At 48.5% G+C, this 25,744-nt stretch overlaps 1 protein-coding gene across 7 annotated transcripts; it reads right to left on the bottom strand.

Moving 5' to 3' along the window:
• Nucleotides 1–1,074: 1,074 nt before the first annotated feature.
• On the bottom strand, nucleotides 1,075–25,694 carry LOC148380175 (uncharacterized). 7 transcript variants are annotated; one of them, XM_088364939.1, is made up of 66 exons: nucleotides 25,548–25,694; nucleotides 25,300–25,393; nucleotides 21,210–25,195; nucleotides 17,041–17,202; nucleotides 16,353–16,563; nucleotides 16,104–16,266; nucleotides 15,907–16,029; nucleotides 13,864–14,832; nucleotides 12,975–13,094; nucleotides 11,918–12,163; nucleotides 11,370–11,423; nucleotides 11,228–11,269; nucleotides 11,089–11,151; nucleotides 10,943–11,017; nucleotides 10,754–10,840; nucleotides 10,620–10,676; nucleotides 10,499–10,552; nucleotides 10,371–10,424; nucleotides 10,247–10,300; nucleotides 10,118–10,171; nucleotides 9,999–10,052; nucleotides 9,875–9,919; nucleotides 9,688–9,741; nucleotides 9,574–9,618; nucleotides 9,444–9,497; nucleotides 9,340–9,384; nucleotides 9,196–9,249; nucleotides 9,074–9,118; nucleotides 8,930–8,983; nucleotides 8,823–8,867; nucleotides 8,705–8,758; nucleotides 8,519–8,626; nucleotides 8,348–8,401; nucleotides 8,218–8,271; nucleotides 8,099–8,143; nucleotides 7,978–8,031; nucleotides 7,849–7,893; nucleotides 7,710–7,763; nucleotides 7,582–7,635; nucleotides 7,447–7,500; nucleotides 7,177–7,374; nucleotides 7,049–7,102; nucleotides 6,839–6,946; nucleotides 6,656–6,763; nucleotides 6,490–6,543; nucleotides 6,356–6,409; nucleotides 6,117–6,278; nucleotides 5,993–6,046; nucleotides 5,867–5,920; nucleotides 5,727–5,780; nucleotides 5,541–5,648; nucleotides 5,421–5,474; nucleotides 5,261–5,314; nucleotides 5,126–5,179; nucleotides 4,992–5,045; nucleotides 4,630–4,737; nucleotides 4,497–4,550; nucleotides 4,262–4,423; nucleotides 4,140–4,193; nucleotides 3,925–3,960; nucleotides 3,786–3,839; nucleotides 3,431–3,710; nucleotides 3,255–3,364; nucleotides 3,056–3,124; nucleotides 2,747–2,983; nucleotides 1,075–2,622 (listed from the first exon to the last, which is right to left on the bottom strand). In XM_088364939.1, the coding sequence occupies exons 3-66, from the start codon at nucleotides 21,325–21,327 to the stop codon at nucleotides 2,476–2,478; spliced, it is 6,312 nt and encodes a 2,103-aa protein (XP_088221065.1). In that variant the 5' UTR covers nucleotides 21,328–25,195; nucleotides 25,300–25,393; nucleotides 25,548–25,694; the 3' UTR covers nucleotides 1,075–2,475. The 7 variants fall into 7 exon arrangements, with proteins under 7 accessions (XP_088221065.1, XP_088221067.1, XP_088221064.1 ...); XM_088364941.1 differs by having other exon boundaries at nucleotides 21,210–21,413; XM_088364938.1 differs by having other exon boundaries at nucleotides 25,465–25,628.
• Between the last annotated feature and the right edge of the window lie 50 nt (nucleotides 25,695–25,744).

Here is a 25,744-nt window from a genome sequence, read left to right as displayed (position 1 = left end):
ATAATATACACATTGCACATAATGAACATAAAGTACATAATATGTAAATATATATATAATGGTTTAACCATGTGCTTCAGACATTCACCAAGAGAGGCCGACAGAGCAATTCAAAACCCATGCCCATCATCAATTTACTTGGTTACGCAGTCCAAGTGAATTTTTGCCCCGTAGGCCAGTGTCAAATTCAAGATTTGTGGTCCAATAAAGTAAATGAAGTGTTTTTACTTTGGGTAATGCCAAATAGATGCACTAAATTTATTTTGTCAAAATAAATAAAAGATTTGAAAAAAATGTCTCTAAATATCAATTTGACTTTTTGGAAATAATAAAGAATTTACCAAATCTCTGTTTAGCAGGAATTTAACAATAATTGTTTACCCAAATATATACTTACTATTTTTTTAACTATTTTCTGTGATTCCTAAAATAAATTTGTTGTTGAAATTAGACTAAGCGAAAATCCATGGAAACAAAAACCTTTCTGAGGTAAGCCACACCTCACAGGTGTGTCAAGTCGTGAATTAGATGCATGATTACTGCTACCGATCTTTGTGCTATTTTAATTTGCACAGATGAATCGTTAAAAAAAGCACAGATTTAGCCACACTTTTGAAATTGTCGATAAAAGTAAATTGAAGTGGTCAGTAACACTCACGTGAGTCTTTCTGGGTCTTGCTGGCACGTAATGGAGAAGAGAAGCATGGTGAAGGTCCACAAGCTTGGTCTTCTTATTTAAGTGCACTTCCCAAAATCAGAAAAATCCTTCCAGGGAAGCTTGCATTACTTGGTGAACAAACATTAAACTAAAGTAGCAAAGAATAAATTGTTTAGGGTTTGGTGCATGAACTTATGAGGCACAATCTTGACAAAGAAACAATTAGGCTTAAATAATGAATAACTCCATCCAATAGACAAAATCATAAAGAAGCATTCGTGTAAAACCGCACACTCAGATATGTTTCATTTGTTTTCCCATACGGACTCATTGTATAGCGTCACCGACAGTGCCACCTTGTGGACAAGCTTTGTAATGCAAGCGCTGCTGTTGAAGAAAAACACAAGTCAAAAAGGTCCTTTTAAAAAAGATGATATATTACAGGAATTATACTTACACACATTATAAAATAATACTTCTCTTTTTCAGCACCATATTGTTTTTCTTCACGTTGAAATATCTTCAAATCAATAAAAACAAACTAGCAATTGAGGTCATTCTCTCTGAAGGACTTTTTTTATTTCGTTGAAGGATTTCGTGGCCTTCCCCGCCCACTTCCCTGATATATCTAAAATTAAAATCAACAGCAATAAGATTTAACAAACAAAAACAAAACAACAACAAAAAAAATCCACAATATAGCTAACAGAGACTGGAAGGCCAAGTGGGGTGGGGGTGGGGATCTTCTGCCCTTCCCCTCCCTCCCGCTCACCAATACCTTCTGCCCACTGTGGTCTCTCGCACCGACGTGAACGGTTCAGACGTGAAAGTCAAAAGCAGCGGCAACAGAGGTGGAGATAGTCACCTTTTAATGTTTACACTGGGAGTGGAAGCAACATTGAACAGCACAGGACAGTCCAGGGGGGAAACACAATCTGGCATAGCCGCAGATTCTTTGGTCTGATCTTCTGAAAAGGGGCCGGTGGCAGAAATAAATACAAATGAAATATACCACATGTGACGGCGGGAATATTTGGTGGTCCGTTTCTTTCCTTTTTTTTTTTTTTGTTTAATGTCAAAGCACCCTGTTTTGTTCTTAAATAAATACAATAGAATAGCGCTATGTCTGTACAAATGGAATGTAATGCACATTTGCCCAGCTGGAGGCTCAATGACATGATAAGAGGAGAAAAACGGAGTCAAACTTTTGGCACAATTAGCACTTTTTGCCACACGCGTTCTCTCAGGAAAACAAAGATTTTTATTCAGCGAAGATGGCATCACGCCACATTTAGTTGGTAGAAGGAAACCCCCCCAAGATGCGATCACGCGAACAAGTTGGAGTTTTTTTTTTTTTTTTTAAAGGAATTCTGTGGTTCTTTAACACGTGGAAGAGGTGAGAGACATCGGGGGTGCAGAGAAGGCGGTGTGACGGAGGAGTGGAGGGGCGGATGGCAGGTGGGCGGGCGGAGGGAGGGCAGCCTGGGGGGGTGGGGCTTTTTTGGGCCGGGCCCCCCTTTTTGATGCTGCGTCACCGGGAAGAAAACGCTCCCTCTCGATGATCCTTCCCTCCGAGACCTCTTCAGAACTTTTTTTTTTTAGTTATTTATTTTACGTCCATTAGTTGTCGGGAGGATGCTGCGTTGCTGGGGCAACACCATCCCTGTGTGTGTTTGTGTGTAAGTGTGTATGTGTGTTTACGTGTGTGTGTGTGTTACATATCATTTACAAGTTAATTTACAAATTTTTGAGCATGAATGGCTTGTATGTAGGTGTCTCTAAGTGCGTGCGTGTGTATGTGCATGCATGTATGTGAGTTAGCCTTGGAAGCACACAGGTCCCACTTCAAATCCAAACTGTTGGTTACTCTCCCCAAAGTCCGACACTTTGATGTCCAGCAGAGGAAGATGTTCCACCTGTGGCGTGTTGATCTCCAGCACTGTCCTGTCGAAGCCTTTGCGATACTGCCGAGACGCGCAGGAAAAGGAAAGTTCAGTCAAGACAAGTTCTTCTTTGATTTGATCCACCAAAATCTTACTTAAGATTCATTTGAAAGGATTTTAAGATGAGACATAAATGTGGACTCACAGAACATCCGTCCACCAGCGCTTTGATGTACGGGTTGGTCTCGTAGCTCAGCTCCTCTTCGTTAGCGGCCTGGAAGTGCAGCGCCCTATCGTGGTTGTCCTTGGCGCTCTGGTCGGCCCAGGCCACCGAGCGGTGGCAGTGGTAGGTCAGGTTTTGGCGGGCGACCACGCTCAGGAGGCGCAGGAATCCCAACTGGACTACGCCCACTGGCTCGCCGTCAGAGTCCACGTAGGAGAACTGCGAGGAGGCGGCAGTTGATGATGACGAGAACCACTTTGAAGGAGGTCTTCACGTTGAAGAGCAACTCACCTTCCCGCCGGTGGCAAACTCACTGTACCAGGAACCTGGAGTCTCTTTTTCCCACGAGTCCATCTTCACCTGCCACCACAGTCAGAGCACACAACTGCTTACACCACTGGTGTCCAAAATACAGCCCGTGGGCCATATTGTGTCCCACCCTCCGTACTCTCACTGTTCTAAAACAACTCTTAATATGTCAGGGACTGACCATGTTGATGTTCTTGTTGGGATACAGGCACGTCTCACCGCTGGTGAAGTTACAGAAGATCTTGAAGGAATCTCTGGAGCAGCCCTGGTTGGGGTCAATCCAGTACTCTCCTGTTTTTGAGATAGAGTGAGATGGTAATGAATTGTGACTTGTTGCAAAGAACAAAGTCGACTTACCGTCTTGGAGCTCAGGCTGGCTGAGGCGGAGATCCTGGCAGGTTCTTGCGGGACTGTCCTGCGTTCCCATCGGGAAGCGCATGGTCTCGATCTCCTGTCGTAGTGAGTTGAGGGAACCGAAGATCTCTTCCATGCCCTCGCTGGGCATCAAGAACTCGGCGCCGGCGGTGTCGGAGGCGGGCATCTCCAGGTCGGGGACCATTTGGCTGGCGTCGATGGAGCGCTTGGACTTGGGACTCCTCTGGATGGGGAGCGGCTGGATGACCTCACCAGGTGGGCCCTGGTGGTGATGGGGGGCAGAACCAAGAGTGAGTCCACCATGTTAACATTTGAATAAAGGAGAGAAGTTACATACAGGAAGTCCTGGAGCTCCTGGAACACCCTTTTCTCCTTTGGGACCAGATCCTCCCTAAATACAAGCGGAAGAGAAAAGATTCAGAAGGAATCGCGGCAACCCCTCCACTTGCTCAGCAAGATTCAGGAACAATACTCACAGAGGCACCCTTAGCTCCTTTGACTCCTTGAGGACCCTGAAAATGACAGAAAGTGTGAGAAGACCTCAGTGGGACATAAAGCACTCTGAATTGAGGCGCCTGATGTATTAAGGTTTCAAATAGTGCTCTCTAATTTTTGTGTTTACTCATTAAACAACGGTGTGAATAGTAAATAAAGCCCAAGGTCTCCTAAAGTATGACGAGAAGGAACTCACAGGAGGACCAGGAGGACCAGCAGGACCGAGAGGTCCGGTGCCTCCAGGCATTCCCTGTAAAAAGCAATCAAACATATCACAACCATTCTCATCAAGTCCACAAATGTCCCAGTAAGACTTACAGTTTCTCCCTTGGGTCCGCCAGTTCCATGGGGTCCGGGTAGACCTCGGTCTCCCTTCTCTCCCTGTTCTCCCGGAGGTCCGATAAGTCCAATAAGACCTGGATGTCCCTTCTCTCCTTTAGCACCAGGGTCTCCACGCAGACCAAGCAAACCCGGAGGTCCCTGGAGAAACGACACAGTTAAGTACAGCAAAGGGAAGATCTTCCCAGCAAAGAGGACCACGTCGGAGTCTTACAACAGGTCCAGGTGGTCCCTTTGGTCCTGCAGGGCCAGGAGATCCTTGCTCACCCTAAAAGGAATACACACGCAATTTGAGACCAAGAGAAATTGTGCATTCCTTGATCCACAAACTCCTATCTTGAACAGACCACTGATCCTGGAAGACCTCGCAGACCCTCAGTTCCTGGTTTTCCTGGTTGGCCTTGAGGACCGACGGGACCTGTCTTTCCTGGTGGGCCGAGTGCACCTGTGTCACCCTGGAATGAGGGGACAAACACAAATCAATAACCACGGAAAGAAGAGTGATTGTAAACTATTCAGTTGAGTGTATAGTGCTAAAGGTGACCACTGGAGGCCGCTGTTTAGGCTTCACCTCATCACAGGAAGTTTAAAAAAAGTTTTTTTTTGGCCAGACTTTTAATTTGTAAACATAATAAATAGAGTATTGCTAACAAATTATTATAGGCATGACACGGATTGCAAAATGGAAATTATTGGACTGTGGACCGACCTTGGTTCCCTTCTCTCCTTGCCGTCCCTCAGGTCCTCTTGTTCCAGCAGGACCCTGCAAACAAGCAAAAACAATTTATGACCTCTGAAGAAATTGATGTGATTCTTCACTGAAGCTAGAAGCTGTGATCTTACTCTCTTTCCTGGTGGGCCAGGAGGTCCGTTCTCTCCGGGTGGACCTGGCGAGCCCTGGAGGAGAAGAAGAGGATCGACATCTGTGACATATTTGAAAAGGCTTCACGCGAATAAAACAATACGTTTTGCACGTACAGATTCTCCCTGTTCGCCATTTTCTCCTTGCTCTCCTTTGGCACCATCTTGACCCTGAGAGGAGGGAAAAAAAGAATTGATTGAAATTCTCTGGTTCTTTTCAACAACCAAACGAATAATCCACGAGAGATTTCTGGAGTTCAACGAGAGGGATACTCACTCTGGGTCCAACCTCACCGGGGGGACCAGGATCACCGGGGAAGCCAACTGGGCCCTAAGGACGGCACCAGATGTTAAAACGGAACAAACGACAAGATAGGGATAAACAAAAGAGTCATACAGGGTTTCCTTTAGGTCCATCATCTCCTGGCCTTCCTCGTCCTCCAGCGGCGCCAGCCGTTCCAGGTTGTCCGGCCTCTCCCTTCTCTCCGCGCTCGCCTCGAGGACCCTGGCAGTCGACCATTTGTTAGCTGGACACGAATCAACCAGCATCATTCTTTTCTCCCTTCCCACCAAAAGATCTCACCTTCTTTCCTGGTTCTCCTCCGATTCCAGGTGGCCCGGCCTCTCCAGGCTCTCCCTATGGAGTGTAGTGAAGTTGTTAGTGGGCAGGAAATTACAAATGCCCCTTTATAACATTAAAGTGGGAATTAAATGTTTGTGTACCTTCTCTCCACTAGGTCCAGGATTACCCAAACCTCCAGGAGGACCTTGAGGGCCCTGAACAACACACAAGTTTCAGTCTAATATCATGAAAATCTAGTGTTCATTTTATAAGGGTTAGAGACTCACATCAGCACCGTTGGGTCCAGCAGGGCCACGGGGTCCTGGTGGGCCAGGAGGTCCCTGTAGACACGTGCACGTCCGGTTGTTCAGCTTTATTCATCACATCTTTGGCGAGAGTCTCCATACTCACCAGAGGTCCAACGTCTCCATTCTCTCCCTTCTCGCCTGGTGGTCCTGGCAGTCCCTGCAGTCCAATGGGTCCGGGTGCACCGGGGAATCCTCGGGATCCTTCATCTCCTTTGGCACCAAAAGGCCCCTGTTGGCCCCTTGGACCAAGCTCTCCATCAGCACCCTGCACAGAAGAGAAGAATAAAAGGATGACGCTGACCTGCTGGAGAGGAGAATATCAAGAAGAAGTACGGTACTCACGGCTGGACCAGGTTGGCCGACGGGACCCATGGGCCCGGGTGGACCAGGAGGTCCCTATGACACATGTATAGAAGGATCCGTTGAACAAAATGTGATTTCATTTTTCATTTCCTTTGTGGCTAAGATGCACTTACATGCTCTCCTTTGCCACCCTTGGCTCCCTTCTGACCAGGCTCGCCCACCTCACCCTGCAACGAAGGAGACCAAAGATGTCATGACAAGGACATAAACCATAAAACTGAACCTGGATGGTTCTCAACATGCAATTGGACAAACCACACGCTTTTCACTGTCACTGACCTTGTCGCCATCCTCTCCAGGTCCTCCTGGGGATCCAGCTGGGCCCGGAAGACCCACTGGACCTTGAACTCCATCCCGACCGGCAGGGCCGATTGGGCCTTTCTCACCCTGAGGTACAGCAATAACCACATTAAAAAAATGCTTACAGAATCAAACGCTCGGACAGAATCCACAAACACTTACAGGAACGCCTTTCTCTCCAGCGTTGCCAGGGGGTCCTTGTGGGCCTGGTCTACCAGGAGGTCCGACTGGTCCGGCAGTGCCAGCGGGCCCTCTCTCTCCAGGAGATCCCTATAAAAGGTTGTAAAATTTGCAGACTGCATTAAATGGACTCCCGGCAGAAAGCCGAAATACGCTTCCGGTGCCACTTTTAGAAATAGTTCGGAAACGTACAGCAGGTCCAGGAGGTCCAGCAGGTCCTTCGCTTCCCTTCAGTCCTCCACCGCCCTGGAAGAAAAAAAACAAAAGAGTTGAACTCGGCGGACAATAATATGTGGTGGGACGGCCCACTGGACACTCACGGGGGTACCAGGGAGTCCTCTCTCTCCAGGGAAGCCTCTCAGTCCAGGGGGTCCATCTTTACCTGGACCTCCTGGGGGGCCCGGGTCTCCCTTTGTGCCTTCCTTGCCTGATGGGCCAGAAAGTCCCTGCTCTCCAGGTGGACCCGGGGGTCCGGGATGGCCACGCTCGCCCAAGGGGCCGGTCTCTCCAGATGGACCCTGGAGAAGAATCACAGTTGAGAAACACGGAAAGGAAATTGACGATTCCTGCGCAGTCGTGTCTCAACTCACCTGAGGTCCCACGACTCCAGGAGGTCCTGGTGGACCCATCTTTCCTTGGAAACCCTGATAAAAAGACATCCAGTGATTATCTGTCACCAAGGCCTGATTTTTCCTCTCACAAAAAAACATGAAAATTGAACTCACAACTTCGCCTCTCTGTCCGGGGTGTCCGGGCAGTCCATCCTTTCCTGGTGGTCCCTGTGAGGAAACACCCGAAAACATTCAGATTCACGTTTGCTAGTCTCTCGCCAGAATCAACCGCTGTCACTCACAGGAGGTCCCTTTGGTCCGGGGAATCCGTTGGCTCCTTGAGGTCCAGGCAGTCCCTGCATGGTGACAACAGCAAAGCAGAATCAGGAAGCTGATCTACAAGCTGAGAAGAGAACCATTCAAAGACAAACCAGAACTCACCCTCTCTCCAAGTGGACCAGGGGGGCCGTCACTTCCTGAAGTTCCCTGTCGAGCAACGACAAAGAAACGAAACGGTGAAGCGAAGAATGTAAAGTATTGAAAAATAGAGAAAGTCAAGGAAATTCTAACCTTAGCGCCTGGCTTTCCAGTGGCGCCTCGTGGTCCTCGCTGTCCTCTGGGACCCTGAAGAACACAGATGGTGAAATGATGGCAAAAACTTGGACGTCTGTGAAGGATAAACCAAGCTTACTGTTGGTCCTCTTTGTCCTCTTGGGCCTGCTTTTCCTGCCAGACCCTGAAAGGCAAAACAACAGTTACAAACCAAAACCAAAAATAGTAACATCACTCCAGAGGTCGGACATTCCTTACCCTTGTTCCTTTCTCGCCATTTGAGCCAGGGAATCCTGGAGATCCTAGAGATCCCTACAAGACAAAATGATTGGATCGAACAGCCGCACAGTACATAGGACCAACAAAACCTTTGGGCTGATCTTCTTACCTTGGGTCCTTGTCTTCCGGGGTAGCCGGGAAGTCCGGGAACGCCAAGTTTTCCCTGAAACCACACGGTGGTCTCTTTGAGAAGCAATTCGAAAACTCACTCCAGTTATTACTAAGGTTCCCCTCACTTGTCTTTTAAGAGAATCAAGCTCCCGGACGTAACAACTCATACCTTCTCTCCAAGGGGACCGAGGGGACCGAGCTCACCCGGAGGTCCGACTCGTCCCTTTGGCCCCTCTGGACCGTCTTCTCCTCTGGGGCCTGACACGCCGATCTCACCCTGGGAGCCGGAGAATAGATGAGTCAGAGTGTCTGAAGGTAGTCAGAAGGCAAGAAAAGACCAATCGTTCCACGGTACCCTCTCTCCTTTGACACCAAAGTCTCCCTTGATTCCGGGGAAGCCGTCTTCTCCCTAAAGCCACCAAAAGGATGATCAGTCATACACTTGTTGCTTGAAGCTGGAAATGATCACGTACCTTCTCTCCCTTGTGACCCTTCAGTCCTCGGATTCCTTGCTCGCCCTGTGGGAAGACAGCATCAGAAGATTCTGGACCACTCCGAAGCACCGAAAGATTTAACTGACCTTGATACCACGAGGGCCAGGATAACCGATAGCTCCTTGAGGGCCATTGGGGCCCTGCAGACAAATCCAAGATGTGAATTTAATCAATGCTAATTAGCATTTAGCTTGTTGGTAACAAGTTTCTGTATCGGATGCGCTACTTGCCTGGTTTCCTTTCGTGCCAGTGGGTCCCTCTTTTCCTGGGTGACCCTGAGGGGGAACAATGGTGGATTTTAATGACATCGTTCTGGTCAACACACAGACAGAAATCGAAAATACAAACTCACAGGAGGGCCGTCAGCGCCTGGCATTCCTGGCAGACCTGGTTTTCCCGTGGGCCCCTGGAGGACAATGAATGGGCTCCATTATAGTTTTTTTCTGGATTTACAGTTTATTAATAGACTGGTCAAGGACCCCCCAAAAAGTCTTACCTTCTCTCCTGGAGGTCCATTGGGTCCCTGAGGTCCTGGCATTCCCTGTTGGAAAAACACACGTTAAATGTGTCGACTCTGAATAAAACGTTAGCGTGTTTTACCTGAGTTCCTGATGTCCCCTGCTGACCTGGAGGTCCGGGCTCTCCTTGAGGACCCTGGAGAAGAGTTAAGCAGGTCAACGCATGGTTGAATGGGGTGAGAAGCAAAGTGAGTAGATGACAAGACACTGACCAGGTTGCCCTTAGGACCAACGGGCCCATCATTTCCTCGAACACCCTAAGAGAAGAAGACAAGCTTAATTAGGGAGTTGCTGGAATGAAAATAAAAAAAACTCTCGTGACTCACAGGAGGGCCGGGAATTCCTGGAGGACCTTTAGGGCCGAGCAAGCCACGAGGTCCCTAGAAGGAAAAAGGAAGAAAAAAAGATGTTCAAAGAAAAACAAACCAATCATGTCTACTCCGAGAGTACCACAAATGACAGCCTCCAAAAAAGAGGACGCTCGCTATTGCCGCTCGCCAGGAAAGTACTTACTGCTTCGCCGGGGAGACCTCTGGGTCCGACCTCACCGTCATCGCCCTGAGGACACACAGAAGGACAATGTCAAAACAGATGTCGATCTGACTGGAGCAGTTTTCACATTGCTGCATCTCGGTACCCTTTCGCCGTCCTCTCCTTGAGGTCCTGGGGGTCCCAGTGAGCCAGTGTCGCCCTGTAAACAACAATAATTAGCCCGCGAAGACGAAACGATGCGTGACATCCTTAGTAAGCGCTCACCCTGTGTCCTTTGTCGCCTGGCAAACCGGGAAGACCATCAAATCCGCGGTCACCCTGAGAAGACATCCAAGCTGTTAGCGCCCACCTAGATTTTTTTTTTTTTTTTTAGACTTCTAGGTTAGTTCAAACCTTAGTGCCTGGCTCTCCGGGCATTCCCCGGGCTCCATCAGCTCCAGCGCGGCCCTGTCGGAGACGGCCGGTTAAGAAGCGAGCAATGTCCAGCCGGCAACTTTGAGTACTCTCTAATACTCACTCTCCTTCCAGCTTTGCCTGGTGGTCCCATCAAACCTTGAGCCCCCCTGGGTCCCTGATGAATTCACAGAGCAGGTTCAAGGACGTCGAAGAAGATGACGACTACCGCTTAATTCTGATGGCTCTTACCTGAGGACCAGGATCTCCACTTTCTCCTTTTAGACCGTGACTTCCTGGATTTCCCTAAGAGACAAGTGCATCGTCTATAGTTGAACTAAAGCAATGCTCTGGTGGTTAGATGGGGTCATACCAGGGGTCCGGGACGTCCGGTGAATCCCATTGGTCCAGGAGGTCCTTTCAGAGCCATCTACAGGGTGTCAATAATGACATAGATTGAGCAAGTGCTTCTTGATTTCCTTCTACTGACCTTACAGCGCAACTCACCCTGGCCTGAGACAAAATGGCGGCAGCTTGGGCTTCCTGAGCAGACACGGCGGGACCCTTATCTCCTCCACTCTGGCCGAAGCGGAACTGTAAAAAGCAAACAGCGTTTGGACCGCAAGAAGGCTCAACACGTCCGAGCCAAGTCTTGGAGCCACAAAAACACAAGTATTTGCGGGTTGAGTGACTCACAGGCAGCATAACGGAGGATCCGGGTGGTCCGGGAACTCCGTCGGCACCGGGCAGACCGGCCTTGCCAGGAGGTCCCTGCGACAGAGCGAACTCGTGAGTCCAGTGCATGGTGAAGGCATACAGCTGACGGCCATGCTCAAACTCACCCTCTCACCGGGATCGCCGACAGAGCCAGGAGGACCGGAGCTACCAGGGGGACCGGTAGGTCCCTAAGAGAGGCAAAAAGGGAGGACTTGAAAGAAAGCACCTTTTGGGAAGAAAATGATGGAACGGTCATGAACTCACAGCAGGGCCTTCAGGTCCAGGTGGTCCCTCGATCAGCATGCCCTACGGAGAAACATCAAATCACATTTGGATCCAAATATTCTCCCAAAACTCATTTGGGTTTGGACAATAATCATAAAATGGCGATTGTGGGTCCACTCACAGGTTCGAGCACGGCGGGCTCTCCTTTCTCACCCTTTTGTCCTCTGATGGCCGCCTGAGGACAAACACACAAACATGGCCGACGACACGCCGCCGTCAATATTTGGTAAGCATTCGCCACACACTCACGCTCACAGTCATACTGAGTGGCGGGAAAGTAATCCCAAGGTGCTGCCCAGAAGTCATGTGAGCGAATAATTCCACTGACAGTGACTTCTTGAGCAGAAAAACCTGCCGGTGTCGAGAAAGGATCTCCTGCGCTGACCAACTGTTCTACACTCGGCGACATAAAGAGCATCGGCGCGGGAACTCCATGCGCTTTCAAATAGCTCTTTATGCACCGGACAAACATTTCAACCAGCAATGTGCTTGCCAATGGACTGTGGTCATCTTCACCTCTGGACTAATATTGGTAACAGCAGCAAAATAAAAACTGGGAGTCAACGTGGTTGTAAATTGCCTTACATTGAGATTTTAATGCCAATGAAAACTCCTGCCAGTTGAAATGTTTTTTGGTTTTTTTTTGCCGCTGAAGCAAAAAGTACTTACGCCTGCCTCGTCTGTCACAGCGGACAGGGCGTGGTCAAAGTGGCCTTCCACCTCTCGGGTCTCGGGTCTGGGCTCGCCGTAGTCCCGATAGGAATAGTCGTATTCCTTCTGGCCCACGTCGCCAGTCACATACTCCTCGGTGAAGCGGTCTTCTTCGACGCCGTTGAAGGCCGTGGAGTCCACCTCCTCCCCCGCCAGAGCCGTCTCCTCCTCCCCCGCCAGAGCCGTCTCCTCCACCTGCGACTGCTGCGGGGGTCCGAGGGTGCCCGTGAAGGAGGAGTGGTGTTTGCCAGCAGGAATGGTTAGGGAGTGAAAGAGTGTGGGAAGAAATGAGTCTTACCTTGTCAAAATAAGACGCACACATACACTCAATGTCTACACTCAGTTGTCTTTGGAGCTTAGCGTGTCTACGACAAAGGATGCTGAGGCTTCCACAAACGTGCTTTCAATCTAAAAGTGGAAAGCTCACGAGATGTGAGCTGAGCGGAAAAACAAATTTTCCCCTCAGCTGTGACTTACCCTTAAAATGGATTTGATGTCGGACCAGCGTCTCGATTGAGCTCGTGAATAATTTGAGTTTTTGGCATGAAAACCGAAGGATGAAGCAAACGACACAACGAGTGAACTATGAGAAACACACACCGAGGGTGTGGAATCTCTCTTGTTCACGGAGAGCTTCCGTCAAACACAGATGCGCCACATTCGGGTTCCTCTTTTGTCACAAGACGTTTGCGGTCATCTCTACTGAGATGACCACCAAACTGAGTCTTGGGGTTAAGGAAAAAAGCGGAGACCGTGTTAAAAGGGAAATGTGGCGCATGGTTCTTGGACAGGAGGCTTCTCCTTAAGTGGTCTTGTGTGGCGGCGGCGGACGCCAACAAAACTGTTGTGAGGTGTGAGGCACATAAGTAGAAAGTATGAGGGGGGACTGACATATTTTTATAGAATTGAATAAAAAAATATTTAAATTAAGTGTAAATTAACTGGACTCTTTCCATTTATTATTATTATTTTTTTTAATGACTCGCGGAAATCAAATCGTTGACGTGTGTGTTACCTGCGTGGGGTTCTCTTCCTGTGCGACCGCCTCACCCTCAGGCTCTGGCAGCGTCTCCTCATAGAAATAATCGGTCTCTGTGGGGGTGTTGTCAGCCTCGGTATATTCAGTGTCTACGTCCTGATTGGTCGTGTGGGCAAAAAAGAGAGAGAGGGGGGAGCAGGGAGGAAGTAAGCAGATTTGACCGGAAGAAGCGAAGGTTAGTTCAAAAGTCTGCTTGTGAGTGATGATGAGTTATAAGAAGAGAACACAAACAGCATTGTGGTTGTCTCGCGGCAACTCACATGTTTCACAAACATTTCGGAAAAGAAATGTCAAGCCGCCCGACGACTATAAACGTCGCTGACGTTTAGGGAGTCGCCGAGATGACATTTCTTTTCACTTTATGGCAGGACAATTCTGACGGGGGTTTGTTTGTGGGCCTAGGAAAGCCGACGAAAACATCACGAGTGTGATGTTAGCGGCGTTCCCGACCGGAACACAAAACAAAACAAAAAAAAGCAGCCTCACAAAACAGATCTCCGTCAATTCACTGCGAAGAATGAATTGACTGCCGGAGGTTTGCGTGAGGCTGCTTTGCATGACCAGAGGGGGGAGGAGCTTATTGGGAAAAAAAAGGCCATAGCTGCGGCACCGCGTGTGTCGTCCCGGTTCTCGCTCGTGTTTATCGCCAATCCGTGCCACATTCTTCCCGACAGGAGGTCCCCGTTTGTGCAGCTCGGAGGTAAGAAGGAACGTGCACAGCGAGCCATGCTTCACTGTGCACCCTTATTTCATATCATATGGGCAAGCCGGCCGCACAGCCATATGATATAGAAGCCCGGCATCCTGAAGGTCAGAATCTGACCTCCAGATGTCGGGGACATTCCGACCCAAACTAGAGTCGTACCTGTTGGTAACCGGTCTCATATTTCTTGACCGGAACTCCGTTGCCACTCAACGCCGTCTTGTCAAAAGGCGGGAAAGGTTTGTGGAGAGACTTGATGTTCATGTCCAGCACCGCCTTGGACTTGGTGGGTCTCGGCGGAGTGGGTCGGACAGGAGCGGCGGTGGTCAGGACCTTCTTCACGACGGATGACTTCTCCACTACCGCATTCATAGATTTGCTGACGGTGGGTTTGACCACGGGGATTTTGGAGATCACCGTTTTCACTTTGACTTCGGACTTGACTTGAGAGGTTTTCGATGCTTTTGTTGGCTCCGCCTTAGCTGCTTTTGTGGCTTTTGGCGTTTTGGTAGCTTCCACTTTGGATGCGGAAGTTGCTGCGCTCACTGTCGTCTTCTCTATTTTGACGACAGTTTTTGTTTTTGTAGTGGTTTCAGTTTTGGCCCCTTTTTTTTCTACCACAGTAACTTTGCCGCTGCTCGTAGCTTTAGCCTCGCCGCTAACTTTGCTCTCGGTTTTTCCATTCACTTTGACCTTGACTTCTTTCACCTCGACGGCCTTGGACGCGGCTTTCTTCTCGGCGGAGGACTTTCCTCCAACCTTCTTCTCGACAACCACCTTTCCGTTTCCTTTGACCTCGGCCGAAGTTTGCGCAGTTTTCCCCACGAGGGCTTTTCCGTTGGTCTTCTTCTCAACAACCACTTTGGCGCTCTTCGCCGGGGCGCTCGTGGTCTTCACCTGAGCAGCTGACGTAGTCTTGATCTTGGACAAGAAGACAGCGGTGGTGGTGGGCTTGGCGGTGGCCTTGGCGGTGGGCTTGGCAGTGGGCTTGGATTTAGGCGGCTTGGCCGTGGAAGACTTAGGAGCTTTATTGGGATGGGGTGGCTTGACTATTTTAAAGCTTCCACCCTTAGCGGGCTTAGCTGGGGTGGGCTTGGCTTTTGCGGCGGTTTTGGTGGGCGTGGCCTTCTTCTAACGGTTTATACGTGGGTTGAGATGTGTGATGTGTGCGAGCGAGGTGGCAAAGACACAGAAAGGAGAAAGAGACGTTTAAGGGTTGGGAGGGAGGGCACAGAAGGGGGAGGGAAAGACAAGAGTGGCTGTGTTGAGAAACAATGACATCAAGGTGGCAAAGGTCTTGGGTGATTTACTGAGACTGCACAGGCATTACTGGATACAGCCGAGTCCTTCTTTGTCATTTGAACCAATCGGGAGCAGATTCAACTTCCCGTCATTGACTCTCGTGACTGATCTCTCCAGTAATGCCGTTCTCAACATGAAACAACAAAGCGGCGTCAATGGCCTGATCACAACTGAGCCAGTTGTTGGGCGGAGACATGGAGGGCGTGGCTGTTACAGGTAGAAAAAAAAGAATCACCTGGTAAATACTCAAACAGTCGGCTCTCAAGTCAAGTCGTGATTTATTTTAATGTTCTCTAGAAATAAATTGGGAATCAAAGTAGAAGAATCATTTCACATTTGACAGCCACGCCCTTTCCACCGCCGCAACAACCCAGCCATGTGGACACATCAACACACATGACGTGTAAATAACAACAACAAAAAAACAATAAGCAGCGATGTTAAATTGTTGAGATGAGCTGCAAGGGGCCTGTTGCTTCCTCCTCATATTTGGGGTATTCGTAGTGGTCCTATCTTCATGGATACTTTGATGATCCATCAAAACCTTCAGAATTTGCTTTTCTGAACTTTCTCAGGCTTAGACGTGGACTCTCGGGTTCGAGTTTCATTCCAAATATGAAGGGAGAGGAGAGGAGCTGTGTGTATTCTCAGTGAAGTTAAACGAAAGCGCTCTGATGATGCGCCATCTGTAGTCCAAAAGGCTTTTTGATTTCTAAAAGTGGGCTCGCCCTATTGATGTCACAAAGATGAAGCCTTCTGGATTAAAGAGGACACCAACAAGAGTCCAAATTCAACTTTTGCTGATAAGGGGAGCTTCATTGAAGATACCAAAAGTGATCGCACTCCCGTTTGGGCCGGCGGAACTGTTTAGACATCCCGTTGGAACACGCTTAAGCTACTCACATATGTGTTGGGGTCTTGCGCCTGCGTCTTGGGCAGGGGGGAGTCGCAGTCGGGGCTGTAGTGCTCACAGAAGTCATAAGCGGCCTGAGCGTTAGGTGCGATCAGAAGCTGCTGGATGTCTCCCTGAGCGGAAACACAGCCAGGACACACGTCAGAAGGGAAGCCCCTCCCACTTTGTTAAACCTCAAAGTCCTCACCTGGAACACTTCCTCGTCGAGCAGGCGAGCTCCGAAAACGGTGATGCCGTTGGTGTCCACCTCGGCGTTGTTGCTACGGGGCAAAGCTCGGGTCATCTTCTTCTTGCAGTCCAGCATCAGTGTCACGTTCTTCTTGGACACTGAGATTGCGATGCGGTGCCACCTGCAGGCGGGAGGAGGAATACACGCGTGATGTGACGAAGGGTATGACACGTCGACCCCCCCTCAACCCCGGCGCTGGTTACTGACTTGCCGTCAGCCAGGTTGACGCCCTTGAAGAGCGGGTAGTCCTCGGGGGCCGGCTTGCCGTGCTGATCCTCGTACAGGAAGACGGGCGAGCGGCCGAGCTCAACGCCCAGCTGCTGAACGCCCTGCTCGCTGTAGACTGAGAGCAGGAAAGCCTGGAGACCGGCGTGGGCCTTCACCAGCGCCATAATGGAGAAGTTCTCCGGGAAACGACCTGCAGTAAGACAAGACACGTAAGTCCAGTTCTTTTTTTTGTACCAAAGTTAAGATAATAGGAAAGTAGTAATTTGGTTTTAATTGTGATCTCTATTTATTGTATTCTAGCATCACCACGTAGGTGAGAGTGAGGAAGAAGGTGCAGAACTTTCAGGTATGTACTTTCATCAGGAGCAAAGAATTAAGGGAGGTGACGTGGCGTACACAAAATGACAGTTGGTCTCAAACCACAAAAACTTCACTCAAGACCCTCGCGTGTCTCCTCACTCAGACACATAATTACAAAGCAGGTCGAAACATCAACGCACGACGATGATGATTGCAGGTTTGCCACGCTCGGGAATTTCATCACAAAAGTCGTGGCGGATCGAGCCGTGCTGCAAGTCCAGCCCCCGCGCCAACACTTAGACGCAATTCCGACAGGGATAAAGTTTTATTTACTTTCATGTGGGCGAGCGCTTTTGCTCAGGCTTACCTGAGAAGAGCTGCTTGGTGGGGGCTGAGATCTGGGCCTTCTTGCTGATGCGGTAGGCGTGGTCGGGGCTGCTGGAGCGGCGGGACGTGCAGAAGCCCGGGACTTTCTTCACGCCCTCAGGGAGGGTGGTAACCTGCATGGCCTTCAGTACGTCCACGGGTTCTGCAAAGGAAGAGAAAAGAGATCAACTTCTGTCGAGATGAGATCAACGTCTTGCTATGCCGGGCTTTCATGTTACACCGTTTGACCCGCCGACGCTCAGACACGTCAAAATGAGCAGGTTAGGTCACAGGTGCACAATGCTGGCTTTGAGCGGAGAGCGCATAAGGATGGGGGGGGAGCAAGTGGCGCCCATGTACGTGGCAGCTACAGTAAGACTCAGTGTGCACCAGGGTGGAGGCAAGGGGCCCAATTGTGCTGTCAAAAGCCAACCTTGAGGGAACCAAAGATTTCTTTCAGAGCAAGATGGACAACTCCATTGGAAAGAAGCAAGTGGAACTGTCAGCCGGGGTTGAGTCATCAATTTTGGCTGCTTTCATGTTTCACCAGACTCACGTTTCCACGCTTAGAAAGTAAAAGTGTCACGGAGGAAAAGGAAAAATGGTGGGAAGTGATGACATCATCAGAGTGGAGCCATGATCATCATGCTGGGTTATTTTCCGAGCATCCAATTTGGGTTATTTTAAACCCAGTAGTGTTTTGTGACACGCAGAACAATTAGATGTTCCTCCACCAGATGGTGAAGATACAATTAACATGCTGCCAGTTTTGCAGTTCCAACTATATAGCAATTTTTCTATTTTCTGCACTGGTCACACCTAAGGACAATTTAGTCTTCAATGAACCTGACATGTGGAAGGAAACTAAAGTACCCAGAAAAACTAGCAAACACATAGAGATCATGCAAACAGTACAAAAAGAACCTCAACCTCAGAACTGTGAGCCACTTTGCCGCCTCTGTTTGACATATAAACAATTCCTTGCATTATATATTTGCAATATGTGTCAATACCAGTGGTGTATAAACGCTGGGGGCTGAGGGGGCACCAGCCACCCCAACTCCCCATGGGATGAAGAAAGAATTAGTGCAGCAAAATTACTCCTGGTTATTTTATTTTATTTTTTTTAAATGCCAATTAAAATATTTTTCCTGCTGTGGCACCAGTACAATATGGCACTCTGTTTCCAGCTCACGTGAGGCAGTACTGCCGCCAACACGCCCGCTAAAACAACACACCAACCTACGCCCGACTCGAGCCAGCCCAAAGATGAAAGTGGATTTTTTTTTTTTTTTTTGGCATTCTGTCTTCATCCCTACCATAAACGCTCACAGCTGTCCGCCACCATTTACACGCGGTCATTGGGACAGGAGGCAGGACCCGGCCGCGCCCACCACATATGCACAGACAGTATACACACACACACACACACTGCTGGTTAGTATTCCACCTGTGCTAACCTGATAAACATCATTTGAGTTGTTTGGGAAGAATCTGCTCTGGTGGTACCGCAATGTCAAATACCAGACACACACTCCAGCTGACACGCTGACCTCTCACCTCTCACCTACGCACAACCGTCGCATTGTGTGGCCGGCGCCACACACAGACACACACACACACACACACAAAAGTCTAGAGTACGCAGCGGTCGCAGGAAGCTGACTCACAAATGATGATGGTGAACCCTTAGCCTATACAAGATGCCACTAGATGGCGTCAAAACCCTGGTGAAGAGGAAAGTAGTAATTCAAAATCAAATTTTAATATAAGTATAATTTTAATATAAGTATAAATATTTTGGGGGGCGTCAAATGTCGGTGATATCTGGGAATAATTATCAGGGTTCAAGTGGCAACAGTTTGTTGTCTGGACAACAAACTTTTACCGGCTGGACCGCAAATCCTGTAATAGTGTATCTTGAACCATTTTCCAAGTGACCTGACATTTTGGTATAAGTTAGCATTTGCTCCAGATTTAGAAAATGCTTCCGCCCATCCGTTGACCACATGACGGTTAAGTACAGGTTTAAATATACGGAGATGCTAACAGGACATGAAATACTGAGATTTTTTTTTTTTAATGACCTAAAAGAAGACCCAGAAGATGTGAGTAAATAGTAAAGATTCACCAAAAAAGGATGAGAAAATATATGTAAATGGTGAGTCAGCTTTAAAAAAATAAATTAAAAAGACAATTTATGGGATTATGGGTCCAAACTGTCCTGCCACGTTTCACTGTGCAAAGTGTTTTCAAGTGGTGCTTGTGTTTGTGCATATGTGTGTGTGGCACTTTGGTGTCTCGTGCGGTTTCGGTGCAGCGAGGCCGCAGTCCCATTTTGGAAGCGACGGAGGCCGCAGTGGATGGAACCTGGAGGCCTTCAGTAGGACAAAGTCACCAGAATTCCACGCCACATTTTTTTTCATCTGGACTACTTTGAGAAGTTTTACTAGCTTTTGAAGCAAAACACTTGGAAGAATGCAAGAAAATATTGAAAATGCCAGTTGACTAAAAATCCCAGAATACACCTTTCATGGGCTCTCTGCACCTGACAGAAAATCTAAAAAAAAAAAAAAATTACCGTGCACCATTCTATAGCTGCCAGCTGTGAACTTTTGTTTCCAAACTATGCAACGCATGTGTGTCAATGTCTGGAAAAGACATGACGTACACGGACGCAATACGAAAAAGGTCCAGCTGACCTCCCGGGCCGCAAATTACAGTAAGCAGGAATAGCCTCGTCCGCAGACCGCGGCCTATCATTATGGCGCTGGCTATTCTGTCTCCCCTGTGGAGCGACGCCTAGACGTTCAAAACCGCCCAAAAGTGTGGGCGGACGCTCCATGTGATCCCTCAAACCTGCAGGGATGGTGCGGTTTTGAGAAGAAGAGGGTAAGGGAGGGGGGGGCAAATCAGCTGGGACTGGAGAAGGGACGAGCAAATTTGTGGATGTTAGCATTCAATGCTAACACCGCTTCCATATTTACTTATCCACTGACACACACAAAAAAGAAAACTGTGGTTAAAATGTAGCTACAAAACAGCAGAGATGAGAAAAAGTGAGGCCAAGCTTCAAAAAGCACACGGTGACCCTTCGGAACCCTCAAGAAATTCTCAGACCAGTAAAGTTGACTTAACACTGGAGGTGAAAGTGAGTTGGAGAAATGATTCAGGAGGCGGAGGACGCCCTCACAGACGCTCCTTTCACAGGAGGCCGTGTTGTGTTTACCCAGGAAGACGGACAGGCACAGAGCGTCCTTTGAGGAGCTCCAGTTGACGCTTTGAAAAGGACCCGCACGGAGGAGGAACATCCATGTGGACAAAATGTTTCTCCTTTGAACAGATCCTCTTTCATTGCTCCTTAAGGGAGATGCGTCCTCGTTGCTCACCTGACATCTCACCTCCACATTTGTTATCATTTCAAACATGCAAAAAACGTGTTATTTTCCCATCACTATGTCTAATACAGGTACAAGAAAAAGTGGAATTCGGAGGTGGGGGGGGGGGCTGTGTACGTCAACTCTGTCATTATTAAAAGAAATGTATAGCGTGGCGCATGCCTAAACACACACGTATGAGAGACACTGGGCACATTCTCCTCCGCACCAGCTCCCATAAGAAGCCATTCATGAGATGCAAAGTCCACATGGACGGCCAAAGAACACACCTGAGGGGAGGGGGAAATGCCATTTGGGGGGGGGGGGGGGGTGACGTCACAATTGGACACATTGTGCTAAATCAGATTTTTTTTTTCTTATTGTAATGATTGAACAATCAAGTTGTAATCGATGGTTAACGTGCACGATGCTGCCGATTATTGTGGCAGGCGTCAACGTGCAAGTGCACCAGCAGGCACCAATGGGCGCCCTGGTGCTCAGGCTGCCATGCGTGGGCATGAGCAAATAATACGTGACAGCAAAAATTGGCACTTTTTTTTAAGGGTGTGGAAAAGTTAAAAGAAGCAACCAAAATGTATTTTTTTTTAACAACCATTGAGAGCACAAGCAAAGACCTCTTAAATATTTGATTGTTTCCTACATTTGCATCCATTATGGACACTTTTCAATCTCATCAAAGTTCTTCATAGATGACCTCTAAAAAGTTCAATTCGACCAGAGGCAAAGTGAAGAACAGGTGAGCGCTATAAAAACTTGATGGAGGTGGTCTTACCTGCCTGCGCCAGAGTGCTCTGGCATAGCGCGAGCACCAGGGCCACAAGGGCCACGGAGGTCAGGTCCGGGCTCCACGGCCTCCGTTTCTTCCGGAAGGGGCAATTTGCAATATCCATAGTGAGCGTGGAGCGGCGGCTGCTGCTGGATGCGAGGGTGTCCTCTCCCAGAAAGCCAGCCGACGAGAGGCAGCCGACTGAACCTCCTGCGAGGTGACAAGACAAAAAAAAAGAAAAAAAGGAAGGAAGGACAGAGCCACCAAAGAGACGGCAGGGGGGGCAGAGAAGGCTTTGAGGGGCAGCCCTTAAAGCTCCATGGAGTCCGCCGAAGCGCGGGTCACAGACACCTGGAAGCTTGCGCTTTCTCACACCCTTCCTTCACTTTCCCGCTTCACTTTCTCCCACCCGAGTGAGAGTGTGTGTGTGGAGGGAGGGAGGGCGGGAGGGAAAGGGAGAGAGACAATGTGGGAGGGAGAGAGAGAAAAGTGAGGGCGTGCGTCTGTTTGGTGGAGACTTTCTAAAAAAAAAAAAAAAAAAAAAGAACTAGCACACATGACTGATATATAAAAAAAATCTATTTATGATTATCTAGTCCATCTTTGAAGAAAAAATTATACGGTTTTAAAATCATCACGTCCCCTGCGGGACATGCGAGCGAGCGAGTCAGGTCGGCCAACCGGAGCTCTGTCCGTGCTTTAAGCCACGCCCCCCAAGCCACATGGGAGCTGATTGGTCTGTCCGACGTGGTCCAGTTTCGCCGCTCGTTTGATCAAAGTGATACCAATCCATCAATTAATGTCAAATGTCTCCCTAATTGAAGTTTTGAACGACTATAAAATGTGTTTTCCTTGCCAACAATCAAACTCTTAAAAACTTTTATAGTGTTAGTTTTACAAGACAAGATAAAATGCGGTTTCTTTTAAACGCATCATCAGTGAGTCTACGTAGAAAAAATAGCCCAAAAAGAAAACGAGAAAAAAGTTTAAAGGGGGCCATGTGGGGAGGGGAGGGGAGGGGGGATGAGCTTTGATGGCGAAGGAGAGCGAGTGAGCAGCTGCACATCCAAACTATCATCTGGGCGTCTGCATCCAGCAATTATCTCAAAGGAATGTATAAAAAAAGCTAGTTTGGTTTTCATACCTACATATTACTAAGTAAAATATGAATTTCAATGTTGTCTGGAGCAAAAAACTAACCGTTTTACCGTCAGAACAAAAATGAGAACATGCCAGAAATGCTCAAGCAGGAAAATTCTGAACAGTGAACAATGTTTCTGGACCAGAGCTTAAGGGGTGCCAGGAAGCGACACAGGAAGTGGACGCTAAATTTGAAAGAAAATAATCTACAGTGGATACAAAAAGTCTACACACCCCAATTGGAATGTCAGTTTTTTGAGATACAAAAGAAACCCCAAGATAAATAATTTCTAAACGTGACCAGCACAGCTCAATTAAAAAAAAAAACATACAGAGCAAGTGAGCTAACACGGTTGCATAAGTGTAGACACCCTGTTGGATGAGCCTGTGTTCGGCAGGAACCAATCACATTCCAACTTTGGTGAAATGCGAGTCAGCACAAAATGTTATCAGTAAAATATACGGCAATGTCATCACTGGTTGCCGTGGCAACATTCACAAGGTGCAGCTCTCAAACTGCATGACATCACGAAAGGTGCTGCGCTGTACATCTCTGCCGAGCGACAGGTGCTGCCCCGCAAAAAAAAAGACGAGAGGAGAAAACGTGAGCCAGTCGAGCTCGGAGATGAAATATTTGGCTCTTGGGCGTCTCTCTCTGTGTTCCGAAAGTAGAAGCTTGTAATTAAACTAAAGCAGCCATGTTATATTGCTGACTTCCTTCAAAAGTCTGTACTTTGCTGGGCAGGGCACGCACACACCGCAGTTCACCAAAATAGACCATGGTGGAGGAAGGGAGGGAGGAAACAGTGGGGTGGGGGCGAGGGGGGTCAAGGGTGGTCTTTTCGCGCTTGTGAGGGTCACGCAGAGAGGCGGCGGCGGCGTCACGCACGCCGAGCGCGATGGCCGAGGGGTGCCAGGTAGAGAAGGAATGTAGACGGAGAATGGGTCAGTGATTCTGGGCCATGGCCGCAGGACACGCCCAGAAAGCCACATACCTCAAATAGGCAGAGAGGGAGGGAAAGAGGGGGGCGGGGTTGAATATGGGTGAGCACAGGGCATGAAGAGAGGGGCAGCCAAAAAGAGCCCGCAAATGTTCTTCTTTTTTTTTTTTTTTAATTTAGTGTGAAATGTGGCAGTCAGCACAATTACATATAAAAATATATTCTATGTACAGACATATTTCTGTAATGTACACTAGACGTACACTTTAGTGGTAAGTACAATGACTCTAAAATGAGATATAGAACATTTTGCTTGTGTCGATAATGTATGGAGGGCAATTTTGGGGCTTGCACTTGATGCACCCAAGGTTTTTTTTTTTTTTGTGCAGTTACTGTAAATGTGAGAATGATTTCCTAACTGTAAGTGAAGCTAAACAAAACTCCTAAAACACCTGAAGTTGACTGAAGATGGATGGAAGAATGCCAAAATTGTCACCCAGTTTCAGGAGATGAAACTGAAGCATCTGTGGAAAGGTACCGGCCCGAGAGGTGGAGGATGTTTGGTGGTGGTGGGAGGGGGAGGGGGGCACAGAAGCATGCTGAGGGTGAGGAATGAATGAGGGCCATTGATGGAGGCTGAGGGAGCACACGGAGGTAAAGGGCACGACGAGATCAAAAGCTATTTGCGCGCGTCGGGATGGACAGATGTGTCGCTAACCGGCATGACCGCCCACGAAACGAGGAGGGGGGTTATATGGACCACGCGCTTCCTAATAACACGAATAAAATGCTGTTAGGATTAGCGTGACAGGAGAACTCCTCTGCAGGAATGCACCGGTGGAGCGAGAGGGAATGTACCACCGGTGTGTTGAGGAAGGGGGCAGGGGTGCCGGCGGAGGAAACGTAAGGGGGGAGAAACAGAGGCGGCTTTTGTGAGGCAGGAAGCGGCAGGGCCCTCGCAACGCCACGGGTGCGAGCTACAGTAGATAAGCGAAGGACACACCTGCAAGCATTTGCGATGGATTAACCCGACCCCTTAAAGAGGGCTGGAACTTAGAAGCGAAGATTCGCACGTGAAAATCGGATCGCCGATTAATCGATTTTTTTTTCTGGTTTTGAGGATCAAAAAGAATCGTGGAGAAAAGTGGTTCTGAGGATTTGAAGGTCATTTGTCAGGCAAAAGGGGACTCAAATGGTTCTTCAAATGTTTGGTGTGGTCTTCAAAGCAAATAGGCGGAAGGCAATTTGATTGCCGCCGTAGAGGGGGGGGGGACAAAAACGGTGCTGACAAGCTTGATCAAGTGAAAGCGAGCTGAGCAGGAAAAGGAAAAACGTGGCTTGGCGTTAATGAGGGCTTTTTCTTTTATGTGAACACTCACAATCACGAAATTTAAAAAAAAAAAAAAAAAAAAGTCCTGCCCCTCAATCAGACAATTTCCCGTTTTCTTTTTGTCACGGCACGTAAGAATGAACTTTTTTTTTTCCCCCCAATTGAAACCACTGCCCATCCAGATATACAATTTCCTCAAATATTTGGATAAATTAAAAAAAAAATTCTGGACCACAGTCCACATGATGTTCCAGGTTTCATTTCACAACCTGTAACTGAACTACTTGATCATATTTTGAGGTTCCCATTAAATTCTCCACTCAAGCCTGAAGGCGGAGGCCTCATTGTCCGTGAGATTATGTCATAGTCGCCCCTCGATTAGAAAGCGGCAGAAAACCAGCCGACGAGCGATGTACAATTACGTCCTTTCAAGTCCGTCTCATCCCAGTTTAGCTTTGAGTGCAGCCGAGCGGCGACGCGTGTCGTGTGATTAGCGCTAAAAGAGTTTGAGGGACAGAGACTGGCCGAGGGTGGGGGGTTGAGCAGGGGGAAGAAGCAAGGAGGAGGAGCATGAGAGGAGCCTGGAGTTGATAAGATGGAATAAAGGGATGGACGTTGCCAATATGTGTCAGTGCTTCTGATACCGTTGAGAACTTTGGAGCCTGTGTGGGGTGACTTGTGTTACCTGAGCTTGCTGACAAGCAGGTGACGTGCAGATGTGCCCCTCGATAGACTTGTGCAGAAGCAAAACATCTTCCTCTGCATCACTCATGGCACTCCTAATGATGCAAGATGACATTTTAGGGCCAAGCAATTTTTTTAATTTGGTGAACAGTTTTGTACACTTGACCATGAGATTGTATTGTAGAAGGTGAACGAAATAACCGCTCGGACGATGAGGCACTCTTCTTAACTGCTCGGATGCAAACTCACATTCCTGGAGGCTGGCAGAGTGGGATGGGAAGGCGAGCAAGTATGCCACGAGGAGGCGGAGTCAAAAGATGACCAATCCTCCCAAGTTTGCCAAGACTAAAAAGGTCAGTGCTCCCTCTAGAGGCTTAGAGGGAGCGCTGCAGCCACACAGTGGTCAGCTGAGGCCCCGGGGGTCCTGCTGGACTGACTGAGACGTG

Source organism: Syngnathus floridae, chromosome 21, assembly GCF_059516105.1.
Source record: "Syngnathus floridae isolate MCC-2025c chromosome 21, RoL_Sflo_1.0, whole genome shotgun sequence".
Taxonomy (NCBI): Eukaryota; Metazoa; Chordata; class Actinopteri; order Syngnathiformes; family Syngnathidae; genus Syngnathus; species Syngnathus floridae.
This window is presented reverse-complemented; position numbering and strand designations above follow the sequence as displayed.